At 41.7% G+C, this 26,290-nt stretch overlaps 1 protein-coding gene across 1 annotated transcript in view; it reads right to left on the bottom strand.

The window, feature by feature from the left end:
- DNAH14 (dynein axonemal heavy chain 14) overlaps positions 1-26,290 on the bottom strand; it is a 342,385-nt gene that overhangs the window by 28,309 nt on the left and 287,786 nt on the right. Inside the window, 4 exon segments of the mRNA XM_056107024.1 lie at positions 5,239-5,466; positions 8,723-8,825; positions 12,639-12,846; positions 16,386-16,542. Coding sequence (XP_055962999.1) covers positions 5,239-5,466; positions 8,723-8,825; positions 12,639-12,846; positions 16,386-16,542 — 696 coding nt within the window.

Raw genomic sequence — 26,290 nt, forward strand, 5'->3', positions numbered from 1 at the left:
TACTGGGCCCGCTCGAGCAAATCGATGAACAACGGGAGGACTGTGAGACCGCGGGATTTTTATTTATTTATTTATTTATTGGTCTTTTTTTGGGTCACACCTGTGCACCGTGATTATTAATTCTTTCATATATCTCACTGTTTTTAGTACACATAGATCTGTACTGTAATTAAACTGTGAACTACCTGTGATCTACTGAGTACCTTTTGCTATGCATGTATAAATAAATCATGTTCAAATATATAAGATATGTTTTTTGTGATAATCGCTATCACTATCACCTCGTTGTTCATCGATTTGCTCTAGCGGGCACCAGTAACATCTCCATCCATCCCTGTCAAGTGATAGTGTAGCCCGATGGCATACTGGGGGCTCTTTCTGGGTCAGGGGAATGAGGACAATCAATGTTACTGTTTTTAGCATATCGAGTATGCCACGGATAGCTTGCCAGGCTCTGCCTTGCGGGTGGGATACTCTTGGTAGCTTGCCGGATTCTCTGAGAGGGATGGAGGCTTTTGGGGTAGCCTCTAATCACATTTACAGGTGTTCCCAGTCAGGCATATATGTGGAAAGGATACTCTCGGTGGTCTGCCGGGTTCTCTGTGAGTGAGAACTAGACAATAAGAGATTGTGATAATAATGTTTGCAAAATGTTTATAACCATAAATAGAACTGTTATTATTTTTTGTTTTTTGCTTTTGCGACACATGTAGCAGTGCTCAGGGCTTATCTCTGGCTCTGTGCTCAGGGATTACTCCTGGCAAGATTTGGAGGTATTGGGGTGTTAGAGATTGAACTTGTGTGCAAGAGTGCAAGACAAGTACTCTATCCATTGTACTATCTTTCTAGGCCCACATAAATAGAGCTGTTAAGAAAAAAACCAAAATGGCAAAATTTGGAAATGAGGTAAAAGTGTGACTTTTTCAATGTCTTACTGGAACACGCTCATTTAATGTTCATCAGAAACTCTAGTACCATCTTTGGTTATTTGACCTTGTTAATTATTGATTATGTACTTTAAAACTTAAGACTGGATGCCAACCTAGAGAAAATTGATAGCCCTGTATATGATTCCTTCTGATAACAAAGCAAATGAGTTTTGTCCCAAGAAACATATATACAGGTACACTGAAAAAGTCTCAATCTAAAGGATGCACTTTTATTATTAGGGAATTTGCCAGTTTTGTATGTAATTTAATAATCATACTTTATTCCTATTACTTTCAATAGCTATAAATACTCATAGTTTAAAAAGCTTAGTAATCCTGCTAGTTCTTAGATCGATGGATTAAAAATACTTTGAGGTATACTCACTTAAAAATTATATGTGTGAAAGACAGGGAGATAGCTCAAAAAACTTGAATGGGGTTGGAGTGATAGTGTAGCAGATAAGGCATTTGCCTTGCATGTGGCTGACTCAGGTTAGATCCCCAGCATCCCATATGGTCCCCTTGAGACTGCCAGGAGTAATTACTAAGTGCAGAGCCAGAATAATGACTGAGTACTCCTGTGTGTGATGACCACTCCCCCTCCAACCCCCAAGAAAGCTTGAATGCATGCTTTGCGTGCAAGAGTCCTGGATTCGGGCTGGAGAGTTAGCACAGTGGGTAAGGCATTTGCCTTGCACGCGGCTGACCCGGGCTCGATTCCCAGCATCCCATATGGTCCCCTGAGCACTGCCAGGAGTAACTCCTGAGTGCAGAGCCAGGAGTAACCCCTGTGCATCGCCAGGTGTGACCCAAAAAGCAAAACAAAACAAACAAACAAAAAAAGAGTACTGGATTCAATCACCAGCACCACCTGGTCCTCTGAGGATAGCTGGGAGTAACTTCTAAGTACTGAGCTGGGAGGAAGCAGCCCCCAAGTATTGATGGGAAGCAGCCCCCAAGTATTAAGCAGTCCCTAAGTATTGACATCAATACTTATTTTCAAACAAATAAGCAAGCAATCTTATGTGTGTAATATGCATGTGAATGGGTTTCTATATCTTTTCAGAGCTCTAATAATTTACTGTTCTCTTTCTTGTATATTTTCTCTCTTTACCTCCTGGATCTCACTGGATATTATTTTTTCCAGGTTTTTGTTGGATCCTAGGTCCAGGTTTTGGGGAGTTTTTAGTGGTGGTAGCCCTTTACCTGGTATCTACTGGAGCCTGATGAAACATGGATTGATAAACTGCTAGACAGAGGGTCCCCTAAGGAGACACATTTAAGTTGCCCGCAATGGGGACCTCCCCATAATGAAAGGAGTTCCCCTCTCTCCGCATTCCTTAGTGTGTTCAAAAGTAATTCCACAGTGAAACTATAGTGCTCAGGCCTCAGTGAAGAAGGCTGTGCATAAATCCAACTTCCCACAAAGCCTTGAAGTTAGCAGCTGTAGTTTCTAGAAAACTCCCAGGAACACCAGTCGCCTAAACTCAGACAGCTGTGCCCTTGGCATTATGGACCTCTCCTGTTGGCAAGTCTACTACTACATACAGGCTTCACCGAGAGGGAGAACAAAGGAAGGGAATGGAGACCAGCCCTGTGATGTCACCCCCTGCGTGTGGCTGAAGCAAGTCTCTTTGCAAGATGCCAGAAGAGAGCAGCCCCCCAGGAATCCCGGCCTTGAGGACTGAGATACTGCTGGCATACGCCCAGGCTGCCCCACTCCTATTCTCCATTTCCCTCGCAGATGAGATCATCTGTAAGTTCAATTTATACGGAAGTAAATACATAGTGTGGCTCTTTGTGCAGACATGAGCTCATGCGATTGATGCTCTTTGGATAGCCCAATTTTATTAAACAATCTTATAAACGTGGCTTCCTCTACAACATCAACAATACTCAGAATCCTCTCAAAGCCTTTGATGTAGATGACTAAATTGCCTTTCAGAAAGTAACAGTTTAATTTCCAACAGCAATGCTCGGATCTCCTGCCTCTCCACATTTTTGTTTATTTTACTCACTGTGAATGCAAGGGCCTGAGGAGGTGGTGCTGCTCAGGCCTGGTGGTATCGAGGATTACCCAGCCCGCCCTGGCAGTGTCAGCAGCCTTCAGGGGCCTAGCGATGCTCAGGGGTTCATGCTAGGAGTTGAACTGGGATCAGTCACATACAAGCTGCCTCCTGTACTATCATTTCTCAAAGCCTGGCACATAAGTAACCATGTCATTTGCTGATGAAATGGAACAATTTTTCATAATCTTACTTTTGTGTATTTAATTGAGAATTATTGATACATGTCCTTACTAATTAGGATTTTAAAAATTTCTCTTACAGGAAATTCTTTATGTAAGTCTATAAACTCTTTGTCTTATATATGGCATAAGTCCCTGGGTCCACTTATATATCATTTATCTTTTATTGAGCATTGAGTAAGGTCTGGACAGAGGCCTACTTGAGCTCACATTTCACATTCCTTGACAAGCATTGAGAGTACAGCTGTTTTCTTTTATGTTTTGGTTGAGTGCCCAGGCATATACACTGCCAGGCAATTGAACTTGCAGTGAGTCTGACAGCCTCTTGTGAAAATAATGAAACTTAATGAAGACATAGGAAATGCACAAGGAGACCTAGTCAACATGGGTCTGAGTGATAGATGCCCTGTGACATTACTCAAATTTTTCTTTGCAAAGTGATTCTGGGGGCCAAAGAAATAGTCCGGCAGGTAAGGCTCTTGCCTTCCATGTGCTGACCTGGATTTGATCCCTAACACCCCAAATGGTTCCCCCAAACCCCTCCAGAATTGATCCCTGATCACAGGGCCAGGAATGGTCCTGAGTACCACCAAGTGTGCCCTGCCTGGCCCCTGTCCTACACCCCCCCCCCCCCACAAAAAAAAAGGATTTAAGTATTTTCTCTAGCATATCAACAAGACAATGTTTTGTTCTGTGTCGGAGGACAAAAGTATAAGAAATTAACTTGGGACAAATTTAATCAGGTGTTCCCACCTGTCTATTTGAGCACTGAAGAAAACACTCCTGGGGCTGGATAGATAGCACAGGGATAAGTTTATTTTGCACAAAGTGATCTCAGTTTGATCTCTGAAACCTTGTGTGGTTCCCTGAGTATGGCCAGGTGTGATCCCTGGGCACAGAGCCAGGAGTAAGTCCTGAGCAACAACAATGGAGGAGGAGGAGGAGGAGATGAAGAAGTGGAAGAGGAGAAGGAGGAGGAGATGGAGAAGGAGAATAAGGAGAAGATAAAGAAGAAGTGGAAGAGGAGGAAGAGGAGGAAGAGGAGGAGGAGGAGAAGAAGAAGAAGGAAGAGGAGAAGGAGGAGAAGGAGGAGAAGAAGGAGAAGAAGAAGAAGAAGAAGAAGAAGAAGAAGAAGAAGAAGAAGAAGAAGAAGAAGAAGAAGAAGAAGAAGAAGGAGGAGGAGGAGGAGGAGGAGGAGGAGGAGGAGGAGGAGGAGGAGGAGGAGGAGGAGGAGAAGGAGGAGGAGGAGGAGAAGGAGAAAGAGAAGGAGAAGGAAGAGAAGGAGAAGGAAGAGAAGGAGAAGGAGGAGGAGGAGGAGAAGAAGGAGAAGGAAAAGATGAAGAGGAGGAGGAGAAGAAGAAGAGGAAGAGGAGGAGGAGGAGAATGAGGAGAAGATGAAGAAGTAGAAGAGGAGGAAGAGGAGGAGGAGGAGAAGAAGAAGAAGAAGAAGAAGGAAAAGGAGAAGGAGGAGAAGGAGGAGAAGGAGAAGGAGGAGGAGGAGGAGAAGGAAGAGATGAAGAGGAGGAGGAGGAGGAAAAGAAGAAGATGAAGAGGAAGAAGAGGAGGAGGAGGACCACTCGTCAACACAAGACTGTTAAGTTAAATTCCTGATTCTATGCCTGGTCACAATTTCTTCTGTTTTAAACAAATAAGAACAACAAACACATTTTTGCATTTTATCTATGTTAGATACTGTTCTGATGCTATAGACCTTGATTTGGCCTCCTATCTGGCTCTTGAGAGCAGGCACTGACATTTCCCTCAATAGCCCTCACACCTCTGTTTTGGGTCGAAGAAACTAAGAGTTTCTTTCTTTCAATTAGTTTGTTGGACAGATGAAATTTGTGTAAGGTTGAAGAGCTAGAGCTGTGATTTCATTCCAGAAAAGTAGGCTCCATGATCCAAGCTTACAAATATGAGCCCTGCTGACACAGCCCCATTACAGGATTCTTACCACCACAAAAAGCACTTAGGATTTGTAGAGACACATAGGAGCACTCCCTTGGAACAGTATTGCTACTTACTTATTGCTATAGTTTGTTTTTAAGATCCTGCACTTACCTCCAAGTCCGAAGAACAGAATTGTTTAGCTATATTCCAGTCCAATAGTCCATATTTTTTTCTTTCGCTGACCAGAGCATTAAACACACATAAGCTGAATACAATTTTTTTCCACCCTGGTCCACAGTTTTTTTTTTTAAATATCTCTTCTGTCACCTCTTTATTCTCATCCAATCCAAATGTATGCAGTAAAGTATTTTTCATCCCCTGGGGATTTTCCAAGGTAATCTTGAAAACAAACATAAGGAGAAATATGAGGCCCAATTCTCTAGAGAGATCTGATGAAAAAAAAAAAAAACTCCCCAATTTTACAACTAATTTTAAGAATCCATGGCAAATCAAAACTAATGTGCTATTCTTCCCCATCTGAAAAGTTCTATAAAAGGATTGATCCAGTTTGCCTGTGGCTACATTTCATATATCCAGTGACAAGTCACTAAAGGTGGTTTGTTCTCAACTTGCCATAACCATGCCACCAGGCCCTGGATCCCACTCCAGACTGTTTCATTCTGGGCACCCCAGAAGGGGGAGGGGGAGGCCCCTCCCCACCCCAAGGGACCCAGCCCTGGCAGCCAAAAACCTCCAGAATTCAATCACCTCCAGGCTCATGGTCGCTCTTCACATGCTCGGGCCGAGACCCTTACCATGAGTAAACCTATCCCTGGATATCTCCATACCTCACACCACTCATACTCCAAAAGTAGCATTAGATGGCGTTTAAAGTAGAAGACAGCCAACCTTGAGGGAAATATATCTTTACAGATATACATATATATATATTTTTTTTTTTTTCGATTCATCTGCCCCTCTTGGAGAGCCCGGCAAGCTACCGAGAGTATCTCACCTGCATGTCAAAGCCTGGCAAGCTTTCCGTGATGTATTGATATGCCCAAAACAATAACAACAAGTCTCACGATTTGTTGTGAGACGTTACTGATGCCCGCTGGAGCAAATTGATGAACAACAGGAGGACGGTGCTACAGTGTATATATATATATAGCACACAAATAAATTAAAAAAATTGTTTTGTTTAGACTGTCACTGTCCTCCCATTGTTCATCGACTTGCTCAAGTGGGCCCAGTAGCGTCTCCATTGTGACAATTGTTACTGTGTTTAGCATATTGAATATGAGGAATTGAACTCAGGTTGGTCATGTTGGCTACTTGCAAGGCAAACGCCCTACCTGCTTGTGCTATCGCTCCAGCCCCAATAGCACAGCGGGTAGGACATTTGCCTTGCATGCGGCCAACATGGCTGACCTGAGTTCGATTCCTCTGCCCCTCTTGGAGAGCCCAACAAGCTACCGAGAAAATCATATTCGATATGCCAAACACAGTATCAATTGTCACAATAGAGACTTTACTGGGCCTGCTGGAGCAAATCGATGAACAACGGGAGGACAGTGACAGTTTTTTTTAGACATAGAGTTTTGGAAGAATGACATTTTAGAAAGTTTAACAATGAAAGCACAATGTAGCATTTAAGATTCCTCAGCCCTAGCATCTTATATTCTGGATCCCATTAGCTGAATGTGGGGATCGTGAAAAATTTGGCAACAGTGAAAGGTTTCTGAATGCCCAACAATCAGAAATTAGTTTCAAATTAACCACGGAGTGAATCACCGGTATTTCTAGCAGTGCTTGCTCATGTTGCATTTCTCAGACTGAAAAGGAGTGAGTGGAAAACATTTAAACAGCTCTGGCCAAAGGTTTTAGTGGCTGCTGACAGCAAGGCATCAGATCCAAGAAATGCCAAATTACAGAAAACAGAATTTACTGAGTCAATAGTTATCATTGACGTTAATAATGAGAAAAAAAAATCCAATTTGCTATGTTACTAAATTATTTTGCTTGCCTTAAAAGTTCCCTTTGGTTGGGGGCTGGAGTGAGAAGTATAGCGAGTAGGGTCTGTGCCGTGCATATTGCTCCCCCAGGTTTGATCCCCAGAACCCCTTGTGGTCCCCTGAGCCAGAGCTCAAAGTGAATTACTCCCTGAGCACAGAGTCCAAAGTAAGTTTTGAGCACAGTTAGGTGTGGACCTTGTCCTCCGACCCCCCCCCCCCATCCCTTTGATTGATTTTTTTCTTTTTTGGGGGGGGTGAGAGGCATACCTGGCAATGCTTTGGCTCTGCACTCAGGAATTACTCCTGGTGGTGCTCAGGAAACCATATGGGATGATGAGGATTGAATTCAGTTTGACAATTCTGGTCCTTTGTTTGATTTCTTAATTAGGATAAGTGAGGTGAGATGGGGAGAGAACTAACTGGGAGGCTTATTTTGAGGGTGACTGTCTTGATCTGAAACTTAGGGAGTTTCAGAAAGGCTCCTTATCGGAATAGCTTACAGATCCCTGCTTTTATGTACATGGGTGTGGATTTCATTAAGAGCTATGAAGCTAATGATATTTTGAATGTGTGGGGAGATGCAATGACTACTTGTGCATGAACTCGAGATGCTAGGATCAGATATTCCCCTGTTCTGAAGCCCCAGAATGAAGAAGAGCAGGATGCCCGACACAGCTACTAGTGAATGCATAGCGGGGACCACAGGAAAGAGCCTCTGGTGACAGAATTGTGAACTCGGGCAGATTAGCCAGCAGAGGAACCCTCTGTCCTCTCCAAGAAAGAGGGATTTTGTGTCTGGAATGCAAACAGACCCTCTCTGAGATAAGAGGAGATGGTATCTAGTTTCCACGATGCCAGGAGTAGCAGCAAATGGCATTGAGTTTTCCTACCCTTAGAATGTGAGCAAGGGACTGGGAGGAGCGCCTGCCCTGCTGTGAGACCTGGTCTCTCCCGAGTGTGGACGTTGCCATTCGCTTTAATGCTTTTGGCCAGAAATCTCAGGAAGCTCGGAGAAAGTACCGCAGGAAGGTCGCAAGAGCGCCGAGTTTCGGTTGTTAGAACAAATTCTTCTTGAAATATGGGCTTCCCCAGCAGTGCTTGGTATCTTGTAGGGCTACACTCAGAGGAGCTGGCTGGAGGCGCGTTAGCTCAGGGAACACATTTTCGAAAGAGAGGCTTGTGTTCCACCTCCAGGACCACCGAGGCTGATCCCCCTCCTTCAGCCCCCTCCTCCCGCCCCCCCTCCTCCCCCGCTCTCTCCCAAACCCATCTGGGATGGGTGGTAATTTTGGGTCACACCCCGCATTGCTTGGGGAAATCGGTCCTGGTCGGTGCAAAGGTCAGCTGCATGCAACTCAAGCGCCTTAATCCCTGCCATTATCTTTCTCACTTGCTGAGTCTGATTCTTTTGTTGTTTAGGACTACGCCTGCCTCTGAGCTGAGGGATCTGAACTTCACCCCCTAAACAGCAATGCACAGGGGTTACTCCTGGCTCTGCACTCAGGAATTACCCCTGGCGGTGCTCAGGGGACCATATGGGATGCTGGGAATCGAACCCGGGTCAGCGGCATGCAAGGCAAACGCCCTACCCGCTGTGCCATTGCTCCAGCCCCCCAACAATGTATTTTTTTTAAACTCACCTTTAAACCCCTTTGAAGAATAAAAGGTGGCAATGAACTGTCTGATTTTGAGCTTAACCACAGCCTGAATTCAGGGTTTATATTCATATCTGGATTCTGAAATCTGAAATATATAATGATTCTATAATGTGAAAATTCAAACAAAACTAACATGTTCTAAGAATAGTACTTGAATATTTGAAATGATGTTAGAAATAAATTTAACTGCAATATTCTCATATTGTGTATTAATAAATTTAATAATCAAAGATCTTTTTAGAGTACCCTAAGAGCTTCCTTTCATGTTGTGCAAAAATTTGCACAAAACCCATTAATTCCCAATTACCCAAGGTCATATGGTTTCACTGGTGAATTTTGCAAAACATGCTTGTCTTGTTCCAGATGTTAGGGGGAAAGGTTTTAAGTTTTCATGTTTGAATATGATGTTAGCTGTGGGTTTGTTATTCATGGCTTCTATTATGTTGAGGTGTTTTTCTTCTGTTCTCCAATTTGTTGAATGTTTTTGTCATAAATGGATATTGAATCTTGTCAACTGTATTTTTTTTCTTTTTCTCAGCATCTATTGATCCGATCTTTTGGTTATATTTTCTCTTGCTGATCTGCTGTATTATGTTAATTGATTTATATGTTGAACCATTCTTGCATCCTTGGGTCATGATGAAGGATTCTCCTTCACGTGTTACTGATTCACTATGCCAAATTTTTTTCTGAAGATTTTTGCATCAACTCATTAGAAATATAATCCAGTAGGTGTGTGTTTGTATGTGTGTGCATGCACATGTGTGCTGTCTTTTTCTGATTTGGTTTTAACATATTCGCCTTATTTATTGATTTTGGGAGCATTCCCCTTTCTTTCAGTTTTGGAAGAGTTTGAATAGGATAGATATTAATTATTCTTGTATATAGTATGGTTTTAGGACCAAAGCAAGGCCATGGACAAATGGAATAGAACTGAAGAACTGTGATTAGAAAGACACCATTTGACACATAATACGAGACTATTGCAATTAAAAAATTACTGGATAATACTAGTGGGTGACAGATTTATTATTTTTTTTAAAGAAAATAGAAAAGTTTATTGAAAAATAGAAGAGAAAGAAACTTCCCATCTGGGAGGAACTTAGTGTAGGACTAAGTTCCCTAAGTGACAGATATTTTAATCTAATGATCAAAGCTAATATTACCAGTAACAGAAAAGATTGAAATAATACGTCTTTTTGGGTTTTGAATTTTGGGGCCTAATCCCAGCTCACTGTCTGGGGGTTGTTTAAGGCTCTGCTGGGGATCATGTGGTGCTGGGAATTTTACTCCGGCCTCCACAGGCAAAGCATGTGCTCCAGTTGTCTGAGCTCTCTCCATGGTCCCCATGATATGCTTCTTGATCAGATGACCAAAAAAACAACAGTGTTCTACTGTTGTATACTGTACACATAATACTCTCTGGTATTCCTGCAACATTACATATTCTTGAGCATAGGGGGTTCTGAAAAACTTGGTAACAGTGAAAGAGTTCTCAATTCTCAACCAAAAATTCATTCCAAATCAACTGTGTAATTTGCGGTGGTTCTGGCAATGCTTGGCCAAATTGCATTTATTGAGTGAAAAGCATGAGTGAAAAAAGTTTATGAAACCTCGTTTTAACAAGTAGGGTGAGCAAAAACAGTATCTACTATAAGCTGTAAAATGAATCATCACTGTAAATAGGAATATGAAGTTTTATAGTCTACTGTTTGGAATCATCAGAAACTATTTTTATAGATAGATACTTAGGGCTGGAGCGATAGCACAGCAGGTAGGGCATTTGCCTTGCAAGCGGCCAACATGGCTGACCGGATTTCGATTCCTCCACCCCTCTCCGACAGCCCGGCAAGCTACCGAGAGTATCTCGGCCGCACGGCAAAGCCTGGCAAGCTACCCGTGACATATTCAATATGCCAAACACAGTAACAACAAGTCTCACGATGGAGACGTTACTGGGTTCACTTGAGCAAATCGATGAACAACGGGAGGACGGTGACAGTGACTTAGGTATAGATGTTCATGTATGTATCTAATGAGGGTGAGAATTTGAGGAAAGAAAGAGAAAGTGGTTAACAGAAAGTGAAACGAGGAAGTTTTTTGGGGGGCAGGGGTGTCTTTCAAGCAGAGATCAGGGGTCCTGGAGCTACTCCCAACACTACTTGGTCTGGTGACACACCCTAGTGGTAATGGGGGCTGCCAGCGCCATGTCAGTGGGTGGTGAGGAATCATCACCTGGTACTGGAAATTGAACTCAGCTCTTCTACCAGTTCTCTCTCTCTCTCTCCCCCCACCCTCTCTCTCTTTCTCTCTTTATTGAATCACCGTGAGATGTAGTTACAAAGCTTTCATGTTTGAGTTTCAGTCATACAATGATCAAACACCCATCCCTCCACCAGTGCACAATTTCTACCACCAATGTCCCCAGTATCCCCACCCCCATCCCAATCCTCCCCCCTACTTCTATGACAGACATTTCCCTCCCTACTCTTGCTCTACTTTTAGGCATTATGGTTTGCAATGTGGATACTTAGAGGCTATCATGTTTGGTCCTTTATCTACTTTCAGCACACATCTCCCATCCGGAAAGATCCCTCCAATTATCATTAAGTGAATCCTTCTCCATTCCAGTTGTCTTCTCCCCCATCTTATAAGGCAGACTTCCAACTATGAAGCAATATTTCTGACCCTTGTGTCTAAATGTTCTTGGGTGTCAGTCTCATACTATGTTATTTTATATTCCACAAATGAGTGCAGTCATTCTATGTCTGTCCCTTTCTCTTTTTCTTTTCTCTAGGAAATTTCTTCTTTATTCCCCATTTTATAACTTTTTGGAACTCTACGGTTATCTTGCACTCAATCTTTTTTAGTATTTTAAAAAAATTTTTAAAAATTGTTAAAAAATTTTTATTAGTGAAACACCATGAGGTACAGTTGTAGACTTACACATTTTTGTGCTTGGGTTTCAGTTATACAATGATTGAGTACCCATCCCTCCACCAGTGCCCATTCTCCACTAATCCCAGTATTCCTCCCACTCCCATCCCCCCATCCCACCCTGCCTCTGTGGCAGGGCATTCCCTTTTGTTCTCTCTCCTTTTGGGCGTTGTGGTCCGCAAAAGAGGCACTGAGTGGCAGTCATGTTGGTCTATAGTCTACTTTCAGCATGCTTCTCCCATCCTGGGAGGATTCTCCCAACACCCTTTACTTGGTGCTCCCTTCTCTATCTGAGCTGCTTTTACCCCTAGAGTGTGCGGCTGGCCTCCAAGCCATGGAGTAAACCTCCTGGCACTTATCTTGGCTATTCTTGGGTGTTAGTCTCCCATTTTGTTACTTTATGTTCCCCAGATGAATCCAATCTTTCTATGTCTGTCCCTCTCTTTCTGACTCATTTTATTTTGTGCTATATTTTCTTAAAATTAATTTTAAATGTATAAAAATGCCACAACTGCGGATATAATTCTAAAATTAAGATTGATTAGCCTCCAGCCCTTTAATTATCTCTCTGGCCTGAGATCTGTTCCCTTAATTAAAAAAAATGTATATATTCTTTGTGGAGCCTTGACACTTTGGAAGAAAAGAACATTTTTTATGGGAAATGAAAAAAGTTTTATCATTGTTTAAACCCTGTGTACACTGTCATCTTCTGTGTTTTGGTTTTTTTTTTTTTTTGTCACTACTGCATTTGGCAATGTTCAGAACTTACATCCTGGCTCTATGTTCAGGGATCATTCCTGGTGGGCTTGGGGGGGACCATATGTGGTATCAGGAGTTGAATTTAGGTCAGCTGTGTGCAAGGCAAGCATCAAATCCACTGTACTATCTCTCCAATCCCAAGTCTTCTTCCCTGTTTTGATACTTAATTTGGTCCTCTTAAACAAATGAAAAACACACTTACGATTTTATAATAGTGCAAAGTCTGGGCATAAATGATGCTGCAAGATGGCAGTTCTTGAGGAAGACCCATTCTGCTCTGCTAAGGGCCTTCACAATGATGTCTTCTGCTTTAGCTGCCTGGCCACGACCCAGATAAATTGTGGTAACTGGGTGTGTTGCTTTCTTTAACTCTTTTGTTAATTTCTGGAGAGTTTTGGAGATATCAAAACCTGTGTGACAATATAAAGAGATTCATATAACTATAAAATCAATTACCTATGAGAAAATATAACTAGCATTTATTTATTGGTGGTACTGGGTACAGACATTGTAAAGAAATGAGTCTTTGAAATTATTTTTTTTCTTTTTCTTTTCATTTTGTTTTGGGGCCACACCCAGCATGCTCAGAGTTTACTTGTAGCTTTGTACTCACAAATCACTCCTGGCAGTGCTCTGGGGATCATACGGGGTACCAGAGATAGAACTTGGGTCATCTGTGCACAAGGCAAGTGCCTTATCCTCCGTACTTTTTCTGGCCCCGTCTTTGAAATTCTTACCCAGAGTTTATGGTTTTTACTCTGTTACTTTCTGTCCAATGGCCTCTTGCGGATGGCAGCCACCGAGCCAAGGGGGAGCAGGCGAAGGGACAGCACCCTTTCCCCCCTAGGGTGGCTTGGGAACAGTAACCTACTGTGGGGTCCAGACGCATTTCTGTGTTTCAAGATTTGTTTCTGAGTCTCTGGGATCATGGCCATTGAGCAGCTTGATCAGGAGCCAGAGAGTCCGTTCTTGGGTAGTGACTCAGGGTCTCGTTGGGAGGAAAGGGCTGGATCCACCCCCATCCCATGAGGTCCCACGTGTCTTGTCAAACCTGACTGTCCAGTGGCCTCTGGAGGATGGTGGTCACTAGGCCGCCAGGGGGAACAGGCCAAGGCACGAAATGTATTCCCACCTGGGTTGGCCCACCACCGGTAGCCTATTGCAGGGTCCAGAACACATTTCTGCCAAAAGCTGTTGGGTTTCAAGATTTGTTTCTGAGTCTCTGGGATCATGGCCGTTAAGCAGTTCAATCAGGAACCAGAGAGGCCATGCCTCCAATTATATAGCTGAGCCCGAGGTGGTTTGTGGGTGTGTCTCCCACATACCTAACTTTTGGCCGTTTACTTTCTTGGTAAACTTTGCTCCAATTTTTTTGGGTCTGGCCAAAGGCACAGCAGCAATTTTGGGGTATCTGGAAGTCTGAAGGCGCCATCAGGCTGCTGATGCACTTGCCTCACAGGTACAGATTGACCTGCTGGTGGCACCATACTCCCTAAATGCATGTTTAGGATGTATTTTCTGTACAGAAACTTAGCAATGACCGAGTTCCCCAGGTTTGTAAGTCAAGAATATCTTAGTCCTCTTTTTTTTTTAAAAAAACATTTCTAGAAAGATTCATTTTAAACTTAGTTTAAAAATGTAATATCTCCTGACAACGTCCAATCCTAATCTCCACTATTTCAAGAGGTCCAGCTCCAGAGCTCCTGAACCTCTCTGCTCGAAGCAATATCCTACCACGTGATATTAATTTTAGTCTTCACACCTGACCTCCACCATTTCAGCAGGTCCAGATCCACATCTCCTGAAGCATATGGCCATGTGGCAGTTCCTCATCACATTTTACATTGCTCACAGTTGTACTCCCTATCACTGGGTAAAGATGAGTAGGAAAGGAGGAGCACAATTCCCATCCTGGTTCCTCAGAGTTACAGCCGGGTAAGTATAAACATTCATCCTCAGGAAAGCCGGGGCAGGGAAAACCCACTGGGGAAGATGCATAGAAGCCCACCAAGTTCAGTGAGCAGAAACAATAGCACAGAAGGCTCAACCAGAACCAACCATCTCAGTAAATCCTCCGTGACTTTAGTGACAACGTGATTAGGATGTTTAATGAACCCAAAGAAATGATGGCGAATGATGTCAGCAAAGCACTAGAAAGTATGAGAGCTAAAATGAAAAAAAAAAAAAAGAAACTACAAGCAGAAATGAAGAGTTTAGTAGGTAATATTAAAAACACAATAGATGCTCTGAGCAACAGTGTGAGGGCAGTTGATGAATAAAAGTATGAGATGAGTTCAAGAGGAACAACATAAGAATCACTGGAGTTACTGAAGAACAGGAAGGCAAATTTGATGAAGGAACAATAGTTAAATCATTGAAAATAAAATTTTCTCATAGTTGAGGAATATAGGCACTGAGACCCAGAGAAAGTAGATTCAGGTAGGAAAACTGGTCACTTTGTACTCAACATGACAAAAAACAGGACAGGCGGAATATAGAAAGCAGCAAAATCAGAAGAGGAACTTATATACATAGGAAAGTCCATTAAGCTCACAGCAGGTCTATCAAATGAGATTCTGAGCCAGAAGAGAATGGAGAGACATAATACAAAAACTCAATGAATTGAATATGTGACTTAGAATAGTCTATCCAGCTAGATTATCATTCAGATTTGAAGGAACATACAGAACTTCAAAGAAAGACAGTTTACAGATTTTGTAGCCTTGGAACCAGTCTTGCAAGAAGTATTAAAGGAGCTTCTTTAAAAGACAAGACAAAAAGGCACTCCCCAGCATTTGGCATTGAGTATGGTAGTCAATCATGGAGTTTATGGCTGCTATCTACCAGATAAAAACAAAACAAAACAAAAGGTTTGTTTATTCCTATCCTGCTAAGGGGTTTTATACATTCACAATAATGAACTAACATTTCATTTAAATTGAATGTTGTATATCTGATAAGATGTTTTTTTTTAATTCTTAGAGGGTTTTTTTTTCTTTTTGGGTCACACCCGGTGATGCTCAGGGGTTACTCCTAGCTCATGCACTCAGGAATTGCTCCTGGCGGTGCTCGAAGGACCATATAGGATGCTGGGAATAGAACCTGTGTCGGCCATGTTGGCTGCGTGCAAGGCAAACGCCTTACTCGCTGTGCTATCGCTCCAGCCCCGAATTCTTAGAGATTTTTATTACAATCCTTTACTTATTAATGTAGACACTTAAACAATATCTATAATATAATATTTTCTAACATATAGCTAATATTCCCTTTCTTAGGATAAAATGCACTTTTATATTATTATAGGCCTACTCAGAGTCTCCCCCTTAAACTTTTCTTAACTCTTCACTCTTCTAAATTTTACATTTGTAGGATCCCTCATTTTATGTAAATCTGAAAATCCTTTAGTACAGAATTATCCATGATATTTTAAAACTTACATCACTGTAAAAAAATATAGTTTTGAATTTTTTTGTACTTTATCATTGACTTACAACTGTGTGGAATTCCAGGAGTTTAGCTCTATTCACCTCCACAATTAAAAAAAATATAGAGAGAGATATGTCCCAAATATGAGATAAAAAAAAGCATGACGATTTTGTATATAGAGCTGAGTTTACATGATAGGAGTGGGAAAGGGTGGGGGTGGAGGGGTCCTTGGGACACTGATGAAGGGAAGTGAGCTCTCTGGTGGTGAATGATGTTGGAAAGATGTATCCATAAATAGAATGAGTAACAATATTGTAAATCTCAATACTCAAAAAGGTAAACAAATTTTTTTGATAGGCTCTTTTCCTAAACAACTTCAATAAGGAGAGCGAAATGCTTTAACAAGGGATAATTTTACTTCACCTGACAAAGAACCTATTTTCTTCACCTGACAAAGAACCTATTTTCAAACCTGCATCTTTGGAGGAATTTTCATTACTTTAATTGATCACAGATAGCTTACCCTGGGTGTGAATAAGTATCAATGGGGTCCTGGCATTGGATTCTTTGTAACATTCTTTCCAATTCACTTGGGTTCTGTGAAGATATTTATTTCCAAGATTTTCAGTTATAAATTGTCTCACTGAACTCTGTAAACTTTCTGGTTTAATAATTTTTATCTGAAAATAAAAAACATGGAAGGTAGCTGTAGGTAACTTAATTTTTTGCAATCTTTCAAATAAATAAAATATTTGAAATATTATCTAAAATTATCTAAAAACCTTAAAAATAATTGAATCATCGGAGAAACACAGTTACAAAGCTATTCATTACAGAATTTCAGTCATACAATGTTCCAACACACATCCCTCCACCAGTGTACATTTCCTACCACCAATATCCCCAGTTTCCCTCCCACCAACAACCCTTCCCCCGCCCCCACATCTCTTGGCATTCTCCTTCTTCCCTCTGTCCCTCCTACCCTCCTTTTTTCTTCCTTCCCTCAATCTCTCCCTCCCCTCCTCTAGGTAATTTTAAAAACCTCTCAAGAGAATGTGACCCATGGTAAAAGATGGGTCTGGCCACATTTTGTCTGATAATCTCATGTGAGATGTAAAAATCCAAATCACTGATCCTGATTCTGCATAAAGGGACCCCTTTCCTGGGTTTCTTCATGCTCTCCTATTTATTTTTAGACCAAGAAAGCCTTTTGCTGTTGGAGGTATGAAAATCCAGAATATCATAATTGAAGGAATACTAACTCTTTGATTAACAAAATTAAAAGAAATAGTGCAATGTTTGTACGTTTTAGCAAATTGAATACATACTGCCAAAAAAATGTCTAAAGGGATTAAAAGGTTTTGGAGATGTATTAGGTAGAGAATCACTGCAAATTTCAGAGGTAATAAATATTTTCATGAACACTTTTTATGCAAATCACTATGCTTTTTTAATGAATCATTGTAATTCTGTCCATTTCAAAATCTGTGATGCCAATATATATTTTTTCATCTGTGATTTGTTTTAATCATCTTAATTCTTATGATCACATAATTTACAAATTTGTGCTAATGATATCTCCTCTACTAATGAGTTGGCAAAAGCACCGTTACCAATTACATACACAGGGTTAGTTTTCTAAGTGTGCATTTCTGAATAGCTGTTTAAAAGACAATCCTGAACTATATCATAGTCTGACTTTAGTAAAGAACAAGCAAAATTTGCCACTCTTAACTCACCAGGCTAAATTTTAAAAACATCTGACCTTAAGATCATCTAAAAGTTGTTAGAAGTGGTATTTTTTATTCAATGTTATACATATATCACATTAAAATACTTTTCAGTAAGTGAAGGTAAAGGTAAAGGTAAAGGCCCTCCCGTTGATCGTTGATTTGCTCGAGCGGGCCCAGTAACGTCTCCATTGGAGACTTTGTTGTTACTGTGTCTGGCATATCCAATACTCTCGGTAGCTTGCCGGGCTCTCCGAGAGGGGCGGAGGAATCGAACTCAGGTCGGCCATGTTGGCCGCTTGTAAGGCGAACGCCCTACTCGCTGTGCTATCGCTCCAGCCCAACCTTTTCACTTCAGTAAGTGAAAGGCAACATTTTTAGATACAGGGAATTTTTAATTACCACAATTAAGAAAAAGATATAAGGTCACTGCCAACTAATCTTATCAGGCTAAGAAACAACCTAAGGAGACTGTGATATCCTCAATCTTTAGATATATTAATATAGCTGATTCTATAAATCTGAATAGAAAACTATTCTCCCACAGGTATGAGACGGCCATCTCCATCCCTTGAAAAGTTGAATGTGGAGAATTAAGTTCAATCATATTTTTGGAAAGGGACAGTGATTGCACTTGCTGACCTGGAATTATCATTAATTCAAAAAAACTGATCATAATCATTTAAAACACAAACCAATCATTTAAATCAGGGCTGCCCGACAAAAATACGCTATTGGTCACTCATGTTTGGTGTTATTAAAACAATGTCATCAGCAAAGTGGAGGTGGTGTAGTTGCCGACCATCTATCTTCACTCCCATTCCTTCTCATTCCAGTCATCACATGATGTTCTCGAGGGTGGCACTGAAGAGTTTCGGTGAAATGATATCACCCTGCCGAACCCCTCTCTTGACATCAATGATTTCTTCTTTGTAGAATGGTGAGATCCTGGTAGTGAATCTGTAATACAGCTCATGGAGGATCCTGATGTATTGAGTTTGAATACCCTGATTGGCTAGGGCTTCAATGACCACTTCCATCTCAACAGAATCAAAGGCCTTCTTTAAATCAATGAACGTTAGACAGAGTGGCATCTTGAACTCCCGAGAAACCTCAATGAGTTTGGTTATCATGTGGATATGGTCGATGGTGCTGAATCCTTTGCGGAACCCAGCTTGCTCGCATGGTTATCCTTCATCTAGTGTTCTGCCAATCCTATTCAGGATGACTCGAGTGAACAATTTGTAGATGACAGACAACAGGCAGATCGGGCGATAGTTGCCAATGTCATGGACGTCTCCCTTCTTATACAGTAGTACAGTCCTGCTGGTTTTTCACTGGGACGGAACCTTGCATTGAGACAGGTAGCGCATGAAGAGCCGAGCCAGCGTATTGATGAGTACTGACGGCAGGTTCTTCAGGTATTCAGGTCTGACCTAGTCTGGGTGCTGTTTGTCTCTTTACTGACAAAACGGCGTGTCAGATTTCGGAACGGAGAACTTTGGGAACAACATATCCATCCTGTGGAATTTGGTATGTTGGCAGGTGGACATGGCTATCGAAGAGATTTGAGTAGAAGTCATGGATAATCTTCTCCATTGCACTTCTGGAAGATGTGATAGATCCATCAGGACATCGGAGGGCAGTCATCTTGGTCTTGTAGTTGGCGAAGGACAGGTGGGCGTTACGAATACTTTTCCTGGCTTCTGCCGCATCTACCAGCACTTCTGCTCTTCTCTCTTTGAGGTCTTCCTTGATCGCATCTCTGCACTGCTTTGGGAGCTCGGACGTTCGCTTGCGGTTGCCTGAGGCATGCGCCAAACAACGTTGGCGAATAAGCTCAAGAGTTTTCGAAGACAGGCGTTTTTTTGGTGGCTATCTCTCTCTTGGCACAATCATGGAGCTGCTGAACCAGTTGATCGTATTCTTCGTCAATGTTGTCAACAATGGCATCCTTCCATGTTGCCGCAATAGTGCCAAAGAGCTCCCAGTTGGAGGTTGTTCTGGGAGATCTCTTCTTAGACTTTGCAGCCCTTTCTCCCCGCTCTGTGAAGTAGAATTTTGCACAAAGGAGACGGTGGTACAATCCCGTTTGGAATTTTGGGACACAGCGACAATTGAAAACCGTCAATTGAATATGATGTGGTCTCACCACCATGTCTGCCCGGAGGGGAAAGGGTGTTGCTCCCTTCCGCCCTCTCCCCTCAGGAAAGAAAGATGGCAGCCGCTTGGGAGCCTTGTGGAAAGCCAGGTATGAGCCGGTGGTGACGGGGTGACTAAAACCTCATGGGAAGGGGGACATTCCCGGCTCGTCCTTCACGCCCTACTGAGGTCACCAATTGCCCCCCACGAGCGGCTCTCTGGCACGGCCATGGCTCCAGAGCACAGAAACCAATCTCTTAAATTATCTGACTCTCAGCAGAAATACTTCCAGGGTTAATAAGTAAAATAGCAGAAATCCAAAACCATCATTTAATTCTTGAACCCAGCTGTAGAAAGCAAATCATTTCACAATGCCTTTTCAGCTTGTCTGATTTGGGTGGGGGGGTAAACTCTAAATAATAATGGTGCATCTTTTATCGAAACAATGAATCTAGTCAAAGTAGATAGAGTGTTAACTAGAACTCATCTGCCTCACAGGCATTGGGAGGGGTGGGGGGGGTGGGGGTTTATTGGGGTTCTTTGTGGTGAAAAATAAGTATTGGTAAAGGGAAATGTGTTTGATATTTGCATGACCGAGACCTAAACCTGAAAGCTTTGTAACTTTTCCCACAGTGATTCAATAAATAAATAAATTATAAAAAAAAGAATGTGATGTGGTCTATTACATTGTGGAATCATCCACCAGAAGATTCCCAAGTCCAACGTTTAGATTTGGCCTTCTGGAATCTTGAGTTACCATGGATGGTCTTGGTCGACATGATGAACTCAGACAGTCTCTCACCTTGTTCGTTCCATTCTAGGTCATGGGTCCCGATGCGAAGTTCTTCGGCTGATCTTCTCAGTCCTATCTTGGCATTAAAATCACCCACAATGATCTTGTAGAAGGTGTGCTCTTCTTTATAGAACTTCTCCAGCTCCATGTAGAACTTCTCAATTTCTCCTTCATCATAATTGGTTGTTGGTGTGTAGGCAACAAAGATAGAAACTGCCAGCTGTGAGCCACATCTATTCAAATGTAAACTTTTGATTCGGGTTGTTAGGCATTCAAATGAATCAATGCTCATGGCCAAGTTTGTGTTGACAAGGACACCGACGCCACTGACGCCTCCGACACCTCTTTTATCGCATGTTCCGAGGAACAATTCTTCTCCAGTGCGAAAACAGCGTGATGCGATTGGTGCCTTCTTGTCTCAGTCAGACCAATGATGTCGTACTTGATCTTTCGTGCTTGTACCATCAAGTCCTCAATGGACGCATCTGATGCTAGTGTACATGCATTGAAAGTACAGACGATCATTTTTGTCTTCCTTTGTTGTGGCAGCCTACTTAGGCCTTGAGATTTTATCAGCCTCTCCTTTCTCATCCTTCTCAATGCTCCCATATTGGTGACACCTTCAGAGTCAGGTGAATGAGACCCATTGTAATTACTGGTTTTGGCATATTGAATACACAACGGATAGCTTGCAAGGCTCTGCCGTGCGGGCGGAATACTCTCAGTAGCTTGCCAGGCTTTCCGAGAGGGATAGAGGCTTTTGGGGTGGCCTCTAACCGCCCTTGTAGGTGTTACCATGGTTCAAACCATGTGTGAACCCTATCAAATATGGTGCTTGCAATTCTGGAATATGGGTATTTAGCCAAGCAGCACAAATGCTGACCGACTTCGACCATGAGTGTGGAAAGGTCGTATTACAACTGAATCTCACAAAGACAATGTTCATGAGAAACAGTCTTGTTCCTGATGTTTCACTCACTCTCAATGGAACCACCATCTCCGAATGCAACAGTTATATATACCTAGGTCGAGAAATCAACATGATGAATGACCTGGCACCTGAGTTACACGGGAGGAAGAGAGCGGCTTGGAATGCCTTCAAGAGCATTGAAGAAATAACTAAGAGGACAAAGAACCTCCAGCTCCAGTTTCATTTGCCAAGTCATCAAAAATCAGATGGGCTGGACATGTAATGAGGTTTAAAGATGACCGCTGGACTAGAGCCGTTACTGACTGGATTCCACAGGACGTCAAAAGATCTCGTGGATACAAGATGGTCAGACTTCGTCAAGACCCTGAATGATCGGTTTGAGGCTCTGCATATTCCTAGAAAGAGCAGATGCCATTGGGCTACGCTAGCACGCAACAGGGATGAATGGAGACGTTACTGGCACCCGCTCGAGTAAATCGATGAGTAACGGGGTATCAAGTGATCAAGTGAATCTCGGCCTTCTTGGGTGTTTGTCTCCTATTTTGTTACTTTATGTTCCCCAGATGAATGCAATCTTTCTATGTCTATCCCTCTCTTTCTGAGTCATTTCACTTAACATGATACTTTCCATGGAGTACCACTTGTATGTCAATTTCATGACTTCGTCTTGTCTAACAGCTACATAGTACTCCATTGTGTAGATGTACCAAAGTTTCTTTAACCAGTCACCTGTTCTCTGGCACTCAGGTTTTTTCCAGATTCTGGCTATTGTAAAGAGTGCTGCAATGAACAAAGAAGTGCAGATGTCACTTTGACTATACTTTTTTGCCTCTCTGGAATATATTACAGGAGTGGTATTACTGGGTCAGATGGGAGCTCAATTTCTAATTTTTTGAGAATCGTCCATACTATTTTCCAAAAGGGCTGAACCAATTGGTATTCCCACCAGCAGCGAAGGAGGGTCCCTTTCTTGCCACATCCATGCCAGCACCGGTTTCTTTTGTCCTTGTGTATATGGGCCAGTCTCTGTGGTGTGAAATGATATCTCATTGTGGTTTTGATCCGCATCTCTCTGATGATTAATGATGTGGAGCATTTTCTCATGTGCCTTTTAGTCATTTGGATTTCTTCTTTGAGGAAGTTTCTATTCATTTCATCTCCCCATTTTTTGATGGGGTTGGATGTTTTCTTCTTGTGGAGTTCAACCAGTACTTTGTATATCCTTGATATCAACCCCTTCCCGGATGTGTATTGGGCGAATATCCTTTCCCATTCTGCAGACTGTCTTTGTATTTTGGTCACTGTTTCTTTTGAGGTGCAGAAGCTTCTTAGTTTAAGATAGTCCCATTTGTCTATCTCTGTTTTCACTTGCTTGGTCAGCGGTGTGACATCTTTGAAGATACCATTAGCTTCAATGTCATGGAGGGTTTTGCCAACTTTTTCCTCAATGTACCTTATGGATTCTGGTCTGATGTTGAGGTCTTTAATCCACTTTGATCTTACTTTTGTACCTGGTGTTAGGCAGAGATCTGAGCCCACTTTTTTGCATGTAGCCGTCCAGTTTTGCCAGCACATTTTGTTAAAGAGGGTTTCCTTGCTCCACTTCACTTTTCTTGCCCCCTTATCAAAGATTAGATGGTTGTATGCTTGGGGGGAGATGTCAGTATATTCAACCCTGTTTCATTGGTCTACAGATCTCCCTTTGTTCCAGTACCATGCTGTTTTAATTATTACTGCTATTACTGCTTTGTAGTAGAGTTTGAAGTTAGGAAGGTTGATTCCTCCCATTTTCTTTTTCGCAAGAATTGCTTTAGCCATTCGTGGGGGCTTATTGTTCCACATAAATTTCAGGAGTGTTTGCTCCATTTCTTTGAAGAATGTCATGGCTATCCTAATAGGGATTGCGTTGAATTTATACAGTGCTTTGGGAAGTATTGCCATTTTGCCAATGTTAATTCTCCCAATCCATGAACAGGGGGTATTTTCCTATTTCCTCATGTCCTCTTTTATTTCCTGAAGTAGCGTTTTGTAGTTTTCTTTGTACAGGTTCTTTACTTTCTTAGTTAAGCTGATTCCTAGATACTTGATTTTCTGGGGCACAATTGTGAACGAAATTGTTTTCTTCATGTCACTTTCTTCTCTTTCACTATTTGCATATAGGAAAGCCATGGACTTTTGGGTACTGATTTTATAGCCTGCAACATTACTATACAAGCCTATTTTTTCTAGAAGTTTCTTGGTAAAGGTTTTAGGGTTCTCTAAGTATAGTATCATATCATCTGCGAATAGAGAGAGCTTGATTTTTTTTCTTTCCTACCTGGATGTCCTTAATATCTTTTTCTTGCCTAATCGCTATTGCAAGTACTTCCAGTACTATATTGAACAGCAGTGGAGAGAGTGGACATCCTTGTCTCGTCCCTGATCTTAGAGGGAAGGCTCTCAGTTTTTCCCCATTGAGGATGATGCTTGCTGTAGGCTTGTGGTAGATGGCTTTAACTATATTGAGGAAAGTCCCCTCTATCCCCATTTTGGCTAGGGTTTTCATCATAAAGGGGTGCTGGATCTTGTCAAATGCTTTCTCTACGTCTATTGATATGATCATATGATTTTTATCTTTTCTTTTGTTGATATGATGGATTATGTTGATTGATTTCCGCATGTTAACCCAGCCTTGCATCCCCGAGATGAATCCTACTTGGTCATGGTGTATGATCTTTTTTGATGAGTAGTTGAATTCTATTTGCTAGTATTTTATTGAGAATCTTCGTATCTGTGTTCATCAGGGATATTGGCCTGTAGTTTTCTTTTCTTGTGGTGTCTTTGTTTCGTTTTGGTATTAGAGAGATATGGGCTTCATAGAAACTGTTTGGGAGTTTATGTTTTTTCAATTTCCTGGAAAAGCTTGAGAAGGACTGGCAGTAGATTCTCTTTAAATGTTTGGAAAAATTCGCTAATGAATCCCTCTGGACCTGGGCTTTTGTTTTTGGGAAGACTTTTGATTACAGTTTCCATTTCCTTGATGTTAATAGGTCTATTCAGATACTCTTCTTGATTCAGTTTTTGGAGATTATAGGAGTCCAGGAATTTATCCATTTCTTCTAGGTTCTCTTGTTTCGTGGCTTACAGACTTTCAAAGTAGTCTCTGATGATCTTTTGGATTTCTTTGGTTTCTGTTGTGATATTTCCCTTCTCATTTCTGATTCGGTTTATTAGGGTTCCTCTCTCTGTTGCTTTGTGAGTGTTGCTAATGGTTTATCTATCTTGTTTATTTTCTCAAAGAACCAGCTCTTGGTTTCATTGATCTTTCGGATTGTTTCTTTGGTTTCCATGCCATTGATTTCTGCTCTAAGTTTTGTGATCTCTTTCCTTCTGCCTGATTTAGGCTCTTTCTGTTGATCCTTTTCTAAGGTCTTGAGCTGTGAGGTCAAGTTGTTTATGTGCATCCTTTCTACAGACCTAAGATATGCTTGCAGAGCTATAAATTTTCCCCTTAATACAGCTTTCGCTGCATCCCATAGGTTCTGGTAACTCGTGTCTTCATTCTCATTTGTTTCCAGGTATCTTTTGATTTCATCCTTGACTTTGTTCCTGACCCACTCGTTGTTCAGCATTGAGTTGTTTAATTTCCAGGTGTTTGATTTGGTTCTCCGTGTCTGTGTGTGATTCACTTCTATCCTCAGTGCATCATGGTCTGAAAAGAGGGTTGATACTATTTTTATCTTTCTGATTCTGTTGAGGTATGTTTTGTGTCCTAGCACATGGTCTATTTTCGAAAATGTTCCATGTGCACTGGAGAAGAATGTGTATTCTTTCTTTTTTGGGTGTAAAGCCCTGTATAGGTCTATAAGCCCTTTCTCTTCTATTTCTTCTTTCAAAGCCAATGATTCCTTGCTGGGTTTTGTTCTTGTTGATCTATCCAGAGGTGATAAGGCGATGTTGAAGTCTCCAAGTACTATTGTGTTGCTAGCGATGTCCTCCTTAAAATCTGTTAGCAGTTGCTTTAAATATTTAGCTGTTCCCTCATTAGGTGCGTACACATTTAAGAGTGTGATTTCTTCCTGTTGTACGTATTCCTTGATGAAGAGAAAATAGCCTTCACTGTCCCTTCTAATCTTTTTAAAGGTGAAATTAATGCTGTTGGATACTAGTATGGCCACCCCAGCTTTTTTGAGGGAGCTGTTTGCTTGCAGAATTGTTTTCCATCCTTTGACTTTGAGTCTGTGTTTGCTCTGACTGTTGAGATGAGTTTCTTGTAGGCAGCAGAATGTTGGGTTCTGTCTCTGTATCCATTTTGCCACTATGTGTCTCTTAAATGGTGAATTTAGACCGTTGACATTGAGAGAGATTATTGTTATGGGGTTTTGTGTCATCTTTCTGTAAGGGTCTGTTGTGGTTGTAGGGTTTGTCTTGTCTTATAGTAGCCCCTTTAGCCCTTGTTTTAGTTTGGTTTTGGGTCTATGAAGTTCCTGAGCTGCTGTTTATCTAGAAAATAGTGTACCGTTCCTTCAATTTTGAGTGAGAGTTTAGCCGGATAGAGTATTCTTGGTGAAGCATTCATTTCAATGAGTTTTTTTTTTATTATATCTCGCCACTGCCTTCGGGCTTGGAGAGTTTCCTTTGATAGGTCTGCTGTGAATCTAAGGGGTGCTCCTTTTATGTGATTTCCTTCTTTGACCTTGCTGCTTGCAGTATTGTGTCTCTATCGGCAGCATCAATCATTCTAACTACGATATGTCTTGGAGTGTTTTTGTTAGGGTCTTTCTTAGCTGGCACCCTTCGGGCTCCTTGAATCTGAATGGCTGCATTGTGGAGCTCTGGGAATTTTTCCGCGA

The sequence above is a fragment of the Sorex fumeus genome, unplaced genomic scaffold (assembly GCF_029834395.1).
Source record: "Sorex fumeus unplaced genomic scaffold, SorFum_2.1 ptg000007l, whole genome shotgun sequence".
Taxonomy (NCBI): domain Eukaryota; kingdom Metazoa; phylum Chordata; class Mammalia; order Eulipotyphla; family Soricidae; genus Sorex; species Sorex fumeus.